The 12,062-nt window shown below is 36.5% G+C and overlaps 1 protein-coding gene across 1 annotated transcript in view; it reads right to left on the bottom strand.

The window, feature by feature from the left end:
• Nucleotides 1-12,062, bottom strand: part of SLC35F1 (solute carrier family 35 member F1) — a 410,105-nt gene that overhangs the window by 156,482 nt on the left and 241,561 nt on the right. Inside the window, exon 2 of the mRNA XM_086707681.1 lies at nt 906-1,081. Coding sequence (XP_086563807.1) covers nt 906-1,081 — 176 coding nt within the window. The remainder of the gene's footprint in view (nt 1-905; nt 1,082-12,062) is intronic.

Genomic DNA, 12,062 nt, shown 5'->3' with positions numbered 1-12,062 from the left:
AGCAATATTATTCTGGATGGCCATTTAAATAAGGAAGTGTAAAAATGAAATACTCTTACAGTTCTTATAAAAGTTTCAAAAAAGTATGACTATTAGAATTGATGAATATAGCTATTCTTATATCCTTATTTATTATTAAGGTATAAAATTATCTTCAAACATGTTAATGGTTATTTTTCAATACATATTTCACATTCAACAGCTTCTAGGGGTGATTGTTGGCTATCTCCATGCCAAAGGAATAAAAAAGAGTGTTTACACCAGATTCAATGGTATAATCATAAGGATCTGAATTACTCTCCCCAGAGATACACGCTCCAAAGATTTCAACTGCAATTACCAAATAAAAAGTTTTTCTTGCACTGATTCTTGGAGGACTTGTTTTCTTGCTTTAGCTATTTGAAGTTTAGACAGAACATCTCATCTGACCAATTGTGGTAGTTTTCTTTCCTTTCTTTTCTCTTTTATTATTACTAGAGTTGTTTGTGTTTACTATTTTTATCTTTCTTGTGACACTTTCCCAAAGAACATACATTTGTCTGTAATTCCCTTGGATTTCTGAGGACTAGCATTACTGAGGACAGCTGCATCAGGCCTTTCCACGGTCCAGGGGTATAAGGGATGTTAACAGAAATTCAAATAGTGAGCAATTGTACATTTTGCCTATACATGCGTTTCCTATTTCCTGCTGAATTCACGTAATTTATGCTTCTTTGTGATTTATTTATTCATTTTGTTTGCTTTATTACTGCAAAATAGAAAAGCAAGAGTTGAGGTTTTGAATTGTGTTATGATGCTGTAAGTGACAAAAAGTTAATTTAGTCATGGCTCATAATTCTTCTAGATGTCTATAAAAAAGGAACTCACCTATATTCCAAGCTACATATGGGTTTTTGCATGCTTACCTTGTCTGACGGCTAGTGTGGTGGTATAGACCAAGAAAAGAAGGATGTAATTGAGGAAACTCTGGAAGACTGGTGTATTGGCATGGAAATCTTCTGACAGGTACTTGCTGGTCAAGCCAATTCCACAAATAAGAAGGGATAACACCTGGCCCAGAGCCACAGAGATTAACATCTCCCTGTAAAAAATAAAGGAAACAGTGAAGATCAGCAGGAAGTCCATTGAAACAATAACAGTTAAAATTTATTGAGTACTTGTGCCATTCACTAGGCTAGGTGCAATAAACAGTATTTGTTTTCACCCATCACAGCAACCCTATGAGCAGGGTGCAATTATTAGTGAGGTTTTAAAGAGGAAAAAAACAACAACAAAGTTTACAGGAGTTAAGGAATTTGTTCACTGTCATGTAACGAGGAAGTGGCAAAGCTGGGATTTGGGACCAAATCTCTCCAAGTGATCCTGGCTTCTAGCCACAGGACTCTGGAGTCTTGGAGGAAATTAACATTGTCAGTGATGCCCACCATAGCACTCACTAAGTGTTCAGAAACCCGACAAAACACTTGCACGCTGACAAAGAGGCACCATACTGTAACCTTATCTTCAGGTTCTCATACCAATAATGAGAGACTCTTTTGTTTATAGATTGAAATCTGGGATCCAGGAACACTTAGGGGAAGGGGCTGTACAAACCCCAGAAAATCCAGGAGGACCATCTCCTCTCCATTCCCAGATTTTGGATCTTACTTTGTTCTAGTAAAGACTGACAAGCATTAGTCTTCACTCTCCTCTACACAAGATACTATTGCTTCCATGTTAAAAAAGTTATTCATGAAGCAAATTTAGTTACTGAGGTGATATAATAAAACATTTCAAATTCTGTAAATATTTTCTGTGGCTTTTAAATAGGCATTGAACAGCACTGTAGTAAGGACTAGGGGCAAGAGTCAAGGGGTTCACTATGCATAGAATAAAGTGCCCATATGGGCTTTATGATCACATAAATCTACAGGATCTGACACAGGAAGAGCCCCTGGAAATATAAAGGAGGCTTCTGCCTTCCCCAAAAGTCTCATCTGACTTTCCTGGTTTATTTATAGAAACAGCAATGTAAAATAAGCAAAGAATATTATCTCTAAACATGAAAAAATTAGTCAGAGGATATGTGATGTTACATATTTCCTCCCCCGTGGCAGATGTGAATCCATCTTTCTGGAAGGGGCACAGAGTCCTGGACAGATACCTTAGTGGTGTCTTGCTTAAAACAAGAAAAAAGAATGGGGTGCCGGAATGGTTCAGTCGGTTAAGAACCCAACTCTTGGGGCGCCTAGGTGGCTCAGTCAGTTAAGCGTCCGACTTAAGCTCAGGTCACGATCTTGCGGTCTGTAAGTTCGAGCCCCGCATCGGGCTCTGGGCTGATGGCTCGGAGCCTGGAGCCTGCTTCCGATTCTGTGTCTCCCTCTGTCTCTGCCCCTCCCCCGTTCATGCTCTGTCTCTCTCTGTCTCAAAAATAAATAAAAGTTAAAAAAAAAAAAAGAATCCAACTCTTGATTTCAGCTCAGGTCATGATCTAAGGGTCACGGAATTGAGCCCTGCATCAGGCTCAATGCTGAGCATGAAGCCTGCTTGAGATTGTTTCTCCCTCTGTCCCCCCTCCTTCTCTCTCTCTTTACATTAATAAAATAAAAGAGTAAATGTTTAAAAAATAAGAAAAAAAAAGAAAGAAAGGAAAAAGAAAAAAGAAAAAGGCATCTATCACATTTTGGTCATTCCATTTGTTTCAATGAGGAGGAAAACTGGAGCAAGGCATGAGGGCCCATAGAAAAGGCTTTCCTGAGGATAACCTGTAACATACTGGTAAAGGCTTCTCCTTGGTTGCCCTGTTTCCAGGTATTGGGCCTGACCCCTGAACTCAATCTTTATAAAGGGATCAAAGAGATATTTTTACACGGATATCCTACAATGTCAGTCTGCTGCTTAGAATCCTACAATGGTACCCTATAAAATGCAGTGATCTATGAGGCTTATGATACATGATCCGGAAACATGGCTGCCAACATTTCCTCTCATCCGTCTGCATTCATGCTCTTCCTCCCAAAGGGAGATGGGATCTACTTCTCCTTTTCTAGAAGCAGAGCTCCTCTTGTGACTTATTTTGACCAACAAGATGTAGGGGTAAGGTTGTCATGTGACTTCCAGACTAATCCGGAAGAAGCTCCACAGCTTCCACTTTTCTCTCTCTGCAGATACACCTTACATGTAAAGAACCTAGGTTGCTGAATATTGAGTCACCATGTGTAAAGAAAAAGAGAAACCCAGCCAGCCAATGTCACCCCAGCTGAAGCACCAGACATGTAAGTGAGGGACCTGGATCCTCCTGCCCCATTGGAGCTGTACCAGGCTGTGCCACGTGGAGCAGAGATGAGCCATCCCCAGAGACTGTTGCCCAATTGGAGAACTGTGAGAAATAATCAATGGCTATCGTTTTAGGGCATAATATTTGTGGTGGTTCATTATGGAACATCAGGTAATTGAAAACAAGGCCCTACGTGCCTTCCCTCCACTCTTAATACCTCTGGAGCTTTACTTCCTGCTTTCATTTCCCCATGAAGCCAGAGCTCCAGTCCGACTTCCACCTCAACAATAAGTCATAGTCTTCTTTGCTGGCATTCCTTTGCATGTGTTATTATTTCTAGAATGTTTTTCCTGCCTTTATCAGTCTGACTCCTATTCATCTTTTAAGATTTGGCTCATATGTTACCCCCTTTAATAAGTCTTACCTGTCCTGCCTTCCCTGGGTTGCTTCTCCTTCATTTCTGTATCTTGTATTATAATTACTGATTTTACCCCCTGTTTCCCTCTGCCAGACAGTGAAGTCTATATAATGTTCTTTAGTTACTGCACCTATTGCTGGACAATACCATTCAGAAGAAGTAGTGAATGAAGAATTCAAAGACGGGGCAGAGGCAGGCCTAGGCAACACTGAACAGTTTTGCCGAATTGAAAGCATGATAAAAAAGAAAGGCAGAGGTAAAGAGAAGTACCAGAATTAATTCAAAAGTTTTTAAGCCAGCCTAACAGAGAAGTGTGATACCCACTAACAAAAATCATGATAAGGAGTTGGTTTGAGTGGAAAGATAACAAAAAACTTTGGTATATTGAATCTGAGCTGCCAGATGAGCTTCCAAATGATCCAGCAGTATTTGCAACAAGAGATAAGAGTTGGATAGGGAGAACAACCAGGAGGTAAATATGCAGAAGCTATACACCTAAAAGTGATGGATGGCTCAAGTACTAGAAACGGATGATATTGTCAAGGAAGAGAGAATAAGAAGTCTAGGAAAAATCCTTGGGGAATCCCCACATTGGGGTTAAGGGAAAAGAAGAGGCACATCATTGGAGTCAAAAGTGGTTAGAAGGTTAAGGGGAAGACAAGGAAAGCTCTTGCTGTCAGGGAAAGCAAGGGAACAGAGACTTTCATGGAGAAGGTAGTTGTAATACTGAATGTTGCTTAGAGGACAGAGAGAATGTGTACTGGGAGAAGATAATTTGTAGTCACTGCTAGCCTTTGAAAGACCAGTTTTCGCAGAGTGGAGAGTAGCAGAGCAATACTGGTATTATGGAAACCAAGGAAACAGAGAATTCCACAGAGGGAATAGTTACCTGTGACTAAATGGACAGGAAGTCCTAAGATATAAAAGTGCTGACTGAAGAATTTTGGAGAATTCAAAGAATTCTTTGAAGAAGTCTAATCTAGTCACCACAAAACACAATAATTATGATGAGAGCTAAAATAATAATGTATAAAATGATTTACAATTTAATTTAGAGTGGATTCATGATTATCCTCTCATGAGGTCACTCTTGATTATTCGCATAATAACTTACATCCTGAAGTGGAAAAGAAATAGGGAGAGTTACAACTAATTGGTTGCTCCCAATGCTGAGTATGTCGACCAGAAAAGAGTGGGTATGGAGTATGTCTCCTTGAGAAAATAAGGTTAAAAATGGCCACAGCATGGGAATTCCTACAGCTGCTTAAATTATAACCATCGTATTCAAAACTTTGGCAATATCCTGTTCCTTTCTTGAACAAAATCAAGCCACCAAAAATAACTGATTACTTATGTAAGGGAATCAAATTTTAGTTTTCTGATGTGTATGTACCAGTATACTATAAAACAGCCTTCTACATGTCAGGCACTATATACTCAAAGATGAGTAAGACATAGTCCTTGTCATTGGCGAACTACTAACCAAGACTTTGGAGTTGAGTTCCCAAATAACTTACTACAAAATGAGGCTAGTTACGGTGAAATAACAATAATAATTCATATTTAATAAGTTCTAAGCCTGTGCCAAGTCCTGGGCTTTAGCTTTATATATACTATCTTATTTAATCCTCATAATAACCTTATAAGGCAGGTACTACTTTTTGTATTTATTTCTTATAGAAATGTGCTGTCACTGGGCACATTCTGAAAGCTTATGGTAAAATGAATCCACTTGCTAGATATTAATTTACTTTTTATAGTTTTTAAAATACAGTATTGATTACACTAGCATTTGAATTAATAACCCTTTAAATTAAAAGGAACGGAAACAGTAGACCCTTAATACAGAATAACTGTTTTCTAACAGAAAACCTGTTTCCTAAATATTTTGTACCTATCTGTCCACTGCATATATAATTATACATTCACAGTATATATTTCTATTAATTTATACTTTATAAATATATCAACATAAATATGTAGATATTTAGAGTTTTATAGATACACACACATATACCATAAATCAAATTAATAAATATTATCTCAAAAAGCATTGTTTATTATCTAATAAATGCCAGATATTATGCTACACACAGAATAGTATGATGAATAAGCATGTGTCCAGATCTTAAGGAACTCAGTTTCAAGTAGAAATAGGGCTGGCTACATAATTGCAGGCTCTAGTAAAAAATGAAAATGGGGGTCCTTTGTTCTAAAAGCAGGGAAAAATGTGATTATAAGCACTTGCAAAAATCTCTCCCTCTCAACTTGTCTTTTTTTTTCTCATTACTTTTTGACCCCTTTCCCTCCTTTCTCTCAACACCCAACCCCCGCAGCTCTGACAATGACCAATATGTTCTCTTTATCTATGTGCTTGTTTTTTTAATAGATAAAAAAATTCCACATATGAGAGATCATACAGTATTTGCCTTTCTCTGTCTGACTTATTTCATTTAGCATAATGCCCTTAAGATCCATCTATGTTGTCGCAAATGGCAAGAATTCATCTTTTTCATGGCTAAATAATACGGTCCACACCACAATACACACACCACAACTTCGTAACCACCCATCCATTGATGGCTTATGGTTGTTTCCATATCTTGGCTATTGTACATAACACTGCAATGAACACGAACATGAACATAAGGGTGCAGAAATCTTTTCTAATTAGTGTTTTTATTTTCTTCAGATAAATACCTGAAAGTGGAATTGCTAGATTATATGGTAGTTCTATTTTTATTTTGCGAGGGGAACTTCCCTGTTTTCCACAGTGGCTGCACCAATTTACATTCCAACCAATAGTGCACAAAGGTTTCCTTTTCGCCACATCTTTGCCAACACTTATGTCTTGTCTTTTTAAAATAATAACCATTCTAACAGGCATGAGGTGATACCTCATTGTGGTTTTGATTTACATTTCCTTGATAATTAATGATGCTGAATATCTTTTCATGTACCTGTTGGCCATCTTCATGTCTTTGAAAGAATGTCTATTTTGATCCTCTGTCCAGTTTTAAATTGGATTGTTTGTATTTTTGACATTGAGTTTTATGAGTTCTTTATATATTTTGGATATTAGCCCCTTATCAGATAGATGATTTGCAAATATTTTCTACCATTCTGTAGGCTGTTTTTCATTTTGTTTGTAGTTTTCTTTCCTGTGCAGAAGCTTTTTAGTATGATGTAGTCTCACTTCTTTTTGTGTTTACTGCTTCTGCTTGTGGTGTCAGATTGAAATAAACCATCACCAAAATCTGTGTGAAGGAGCTTACTTCTTATGTTTTCTTCTAGGAGTTTTATGGTTTTGGGTCTTATGTTCAAGTCCTTAATGGATTTGGAGTTAATTTTTGTGTAGAAGATAGTGGTCAAGTTTCGTTCTTTTGTCCAGTCTTTCCCCATTGTATATTCTTGTCTCGTTTATTGTAAATTAGTTGACCATATATGTGTTGGTTTATTTCTGGGCTTTCTATTCTGTTCCACTGATCTATGTGTCTATTTTTATGCCAACACCATACTGTATTAATCACTAAAGCTTTGTAATGAAGTTTGAAATCAGGACGCATGATGCCTCTAGCTTTGTTCTTTCTCAAGATTGCTTTGGTTATTGGGGTTTTTTTTAATTGTTTTTTTTTTTGTGGTTCCATACAAATTTTAGAATTATTTGTTTTATTTCTTTGAAAAATGTCATTGAAATTTTGATAGAGAATGCACTGAATCTGTACATTGTCTTGGATAGTATGAACATTTTAACAATATTGACTCTTTCGATCTATGAGCACAAAATAATCTTTCCTTTTATTTGTGTCTTCTTCAATTTTATTAATGTCTCATAGTTTTCAGTAGAGGTCTTTCATCTCCTTGGTTAAATTTATTCTAGGTATTTTATTGTTTTCAATGCAATTGTAAATGGGATTTTTAAAATTTCTCTTTGTGATAGTTTACTATTAGCACAAAGAAATGCAACACATTTTTGTGTATTGATTTTGTAGCCTGCAACTTTACTGAATTCATTTATTAGTTGTAACAGTTTTTGATGTAGTTTTTAGTGTTTTCTATATATAATATCATGTCATCTGCAAATAGTGACAATTTTACTTCTTTTCTACTTCAGATGCCTTTTATTTCTTTTGCTTGCCTAATTACTCTGGCCAGGACTTCCCATATTGTGTTTAATAAAAGTGGCAAGAGTAGGCATCCTCGTCTTAGGGGATAAGCTTTTAGCTTTTCACTGTCGAGTAGGGCTTGCCACATATGGCTTTTATTACGTGGAGTTATGTTCCCTCTACAGCCACTTTGTTGAGAGTTTTTATCATAAAAGAGTGCTAAATTTTGTCTAATGCTTTTCCTGTATCTATTAATATGATCATATGAGTTTTCTCTGTCATTTGTTAATGTGGTGTATCGCACTGATATGCAGATGTTGAGCCATCCCTGCATCTCTGGAATAAATCCCACTTGATCATGGTGTGTAATCCTTTTAATGTACTGTTGAATTTGGTTTTCTAACATTTTGTTGAGGATTTCTGCATCTATGTTCATCAGAGATATTGGCCTGTAATTTTTTTTTTTCTTCTGACATCCTTGTATGGTTTGGTATGAAGGTAATACTGGTCTCATAAAATGAGTTTGGAAGAGTTCCCTCCTATTTTTGGAAGAGCTTGAGCAAGGACTGGTTTAATTCTTCTTTGAATGTTTGACTGCATTTACCAGTGACGCCATCCGGTTCTGGACTTTAGTTTGTCGGGAGGTTTTTGATTACTGATTCAATGTTCTTAGTAGTAATTAGTCTGCTTAGATTTTATATTTCATCATGATTCAATCTTAGTAGGTTGTATGTTTCTAGGAATTTATCCAATTTTCTAGTTTGTCCAATTTGTTGGCAGATAATTGTTCATAGCAATCTCTTATGATCCTTTGTATTTCTGTGGTATCAGCTGTAAAATCTCTTTCATGTCTAATTTTATTTAAATTCTCTGTCCTTTTTTCTTCATAAGTATAACTAAAGGTTTGTCAATCTTGTTTATCTTCTCAAAGAACAACCTCTTAGTTTCACTGATTTTCCCCATTGCCTTTTTGGTCTTTATTTCATTTATTTCTGCTCTAATCTTTATTTCCTTCCTTTCCTTCCTTTATTTCCCTCAAGCTTTGTTTATTCTTTTTCTAGTTCTTGAGGTATAAAGTTAGGTTGTTTATTTGAAACATTTCTTTTTTGAAGGTTTTTTTGAAATGTCTTTCAAAAGGTTTTTTGAGACAGGCACTTATTGCCACGAACTTCCTTCTTAGAGCAGCTTTTGCTACATTCCACAAATTTTGGTATGCATATTTCTGTTTTCATTTGCTTCAAGCTATTTTTTTTTTTTTTTACTTTTTCTATTTCTTCATTGACCTGTTGGTTGTTCAGTAGCATCTTGTTTAATCACTACATATTGGTGAATTTTCCACTTTTCTTCATATAAAAACTTTCTACTATTGGAGTCAGGAAAGATGTTTGATATGATTTCAATCTTCTTAAATTTATTAAGACTTGTTTTGTGGCCTAACATATGATCTATCCTAGAAAATGTTCTTTTCTTTTTTTTTTTCTCAGTTTATTTTGAGAAAGAGAGCACGAGAGTGAGGGAGAGGCAGAGAGAGGGAGAGAGAGAGTCCCAAGCAGGCTCCATGCTCAGCACAAAGCCTGATGTGGGATTTGATTCCACGACTGTGAGATCATGACCTGAGCCGATACTGAGAGTTGTATGCTTAATCAACTAAGCCACCCAGGTGCCCTATTCTCTTTTTTTAAATGTTTATTTACTTATTTTGAGAGAAAGCATGAATTGGGGAGGGGCAGAGAGAGAAAGGGAGAGACAGAATCCCAAGCAGGCTCTGGTGCTGTCAGCGAATAACCCTACTCGGGACTCGATCTTATGAAACTGAGATCATGACATGAGCCAAAATCAAGAGTCAGATGCTTAACCAACTGAGCGACCCAGGCCCCTTATCCTAAAAAATATTCTAATTGTACTGGAGAATAATGTGTATTCTGTCCCTCTGGGATGGAATATGCCAGATATATAACTGTTAAGTCCATCTGATCTAATGTGTTACTTAAGGTGAATGTTTTCTTATTGATTTTGTCTCCAGATGATCTATCCATTGATATAAGTGGGGTATTAAAATCCCCTATTATCATACTGGTGTTTGTTTCTCCCTTTAGGTCTATTAGTATTTGTTTGGTATATTTAGGTGCTCTATGTTGGGTGCATAAATATTTACAAATGCTATATCCTCTTGTTGGATTGACCACCTTATTATTATGTAATGCCCATCTTTGGGTCTTATAGTCTTTGGTTCAAACTCCATTTTGCCTGACATAAGCACATCTACTCCAGGTCTCTTGTGATTTCTATCTGCATGGAATATCTTTTTTTGTCTCTTCGTTATCAGTCTGTGTGTGACCTTATATCTAAACTGAGTCCCTTATAGGCAACATAAAGATGGGTCTTATTTTTTTTTTAACCAATCAGCCACCCAGTGTCTTTTGATTAAAAAATTTAGTCTATTTACACTTAAAGTAGTTATTGATAGGTGTGTACTTATTGCCATTTTGTTAATTGCTCATTGGTTGTCTTCACAGTTCTTCTCTGTTTCTTTCTTTGTCCCTGCTCTCTTCCTTTGTGGTTTGATGACTTTCTGTAGTGGTATGCTTATGGTCCTTTCTCTTTACCTTTTGTATGTTTACTATAGGTTTTTGCTTTGTTGTTATCATTAGGCTTACATAAAACTGCTTATGACAGATATTACTATTTCACAATTAAATTTTTATAGATAAGTAAATTGATGCTTAGAGGGGTTAAGCAACCAGCCCAAGATCACAGAGCTAGCATGAGGAAATGGGGAAGAGTTTGGATGGAAACCAGGTTATTTGACTCAAATTCCCAACATCTTAATTACTATGCTATACCACCCTAGGCTGCCAAAAAAAAAAAAAAAAAAAGAAAAAGAAAAAAGTGGTTTCCCTCACAAAGGCAGAGTGCACAGTGCTAGAAACCTAAGTTGCTAGGTTCCAGGAATATTCTGAGTAAGGTGAAGACGAAAAAAGCCAGCCAGAATGACTAATGAAAACTCTTCCACTAAGACCTCTATAATGTATGCCTTTCAACAGGAGGTCAACACAGGCTTACGCTTGTTTCTTTAGCCAAACAAAGCAGCAAATCTCCAGTAATCGGTTTTTGCTTTTAATTAGTGACCATGTCATTTAGCTGCTCTGGTATGATTTGATACAGAATGCAAATTATTGTTTTATCGGTTATGCTAATAAACGTGACTTGTAAAAACAGGAAGGAATGGAAGGAGCCTTTCACTATGAGTTCTTTCCCAGCCACAGAAAGCTAAATACTATAGCTAGTGTAGTCTACACATCTGTTACCAGAGTCACCAAAGCAAAATAAGTAAATAAATAAAAATATAAAGAAATCTAGATGTTGACCTAGATAATAAACTCTGTTAATTCCATCTCCACACCCTTGCCATTTTCATTTCATCAAATTCTCTTGTGTTGTCTTTAACCACCGGACAAATCCTTTTGGTGATTTGTTTCACAGAATGTTCTCCCTACCACTCTTTCTGTTTTAGGATCTTTTCAGTTTATTTATCATCGCCTTATCCCTCTGAACTATACTTTTTCCCACAGGTAACCACCACAGTAGATCTGTAGTCCCTTCACCTAACTCTTCATAATCTTAAGACCTATCTTCCCCAGAAAGTCTCCGTTTGGTTACTCCCTGCTCCCTGAAGCTGAGTTCAGTGCCCTCATCTATATGCTCCTAGCTCTATTTTACTCACCATATAGTGTAACTCATAAGCTACTGAAAAGAAGGGAATGTATTGTATTCGCTTCTATGTTCCTGGTGCCTTGAGCATTGCTGGGTGGAAAGGAAATAGATGCTCAATAAACACAGAATGAATAAACATGTTTATGAGAGAACAAATATTTGTAAAGAAAAAGGGCAAAATCCTAGAAGATTTGAAAGATCACTGCTAATCTTGTCTTGAAAAACTACTAGTTTTGAAAGACAAAGCAAACCTTGTTTTTACTGTATTCCATTTTCCAGTTAGACACTGAGATTAACAAGCTATTTCTTGTTGCCTTTCCGAACAAGCCTGGTAAGGTGCTATCTTGCAAAAATGATGCTAAATATGGTGCTGAGTGGAATTCTGCACAGGGAACTGTTGGTTATTCATGCAATATATAGAATAACACACCAGATGCATCCTAACATAGGAAACACAGGTCCTATAATTTTAGTAGCAGAAACTGAGAGGAGACTATTATACACATTTTCATCTTCTTTGTTTATGCATTTAAAAGGACATCCTATCCACTTTAAATTCAGAATGACT

Source organism: Puma concolor, chromosome B2 (genome assembly GCF_028749965.1).
Source record: "Puma concolor isolate L17-30 chromosome B2, mPumCon1.1.hap2, whole genome shotgun sequence".
Classification (NCBI taxonomy): Eukaryota; Metazoa; Chordata; class Mammalia; order Carnivora; family Felidae; genus Puma; species Puma concolor.
Note: the sequence above shows the minus strand (reverse complement) of the source record. Positions and strands in the feature narration are given on the sequence as shown.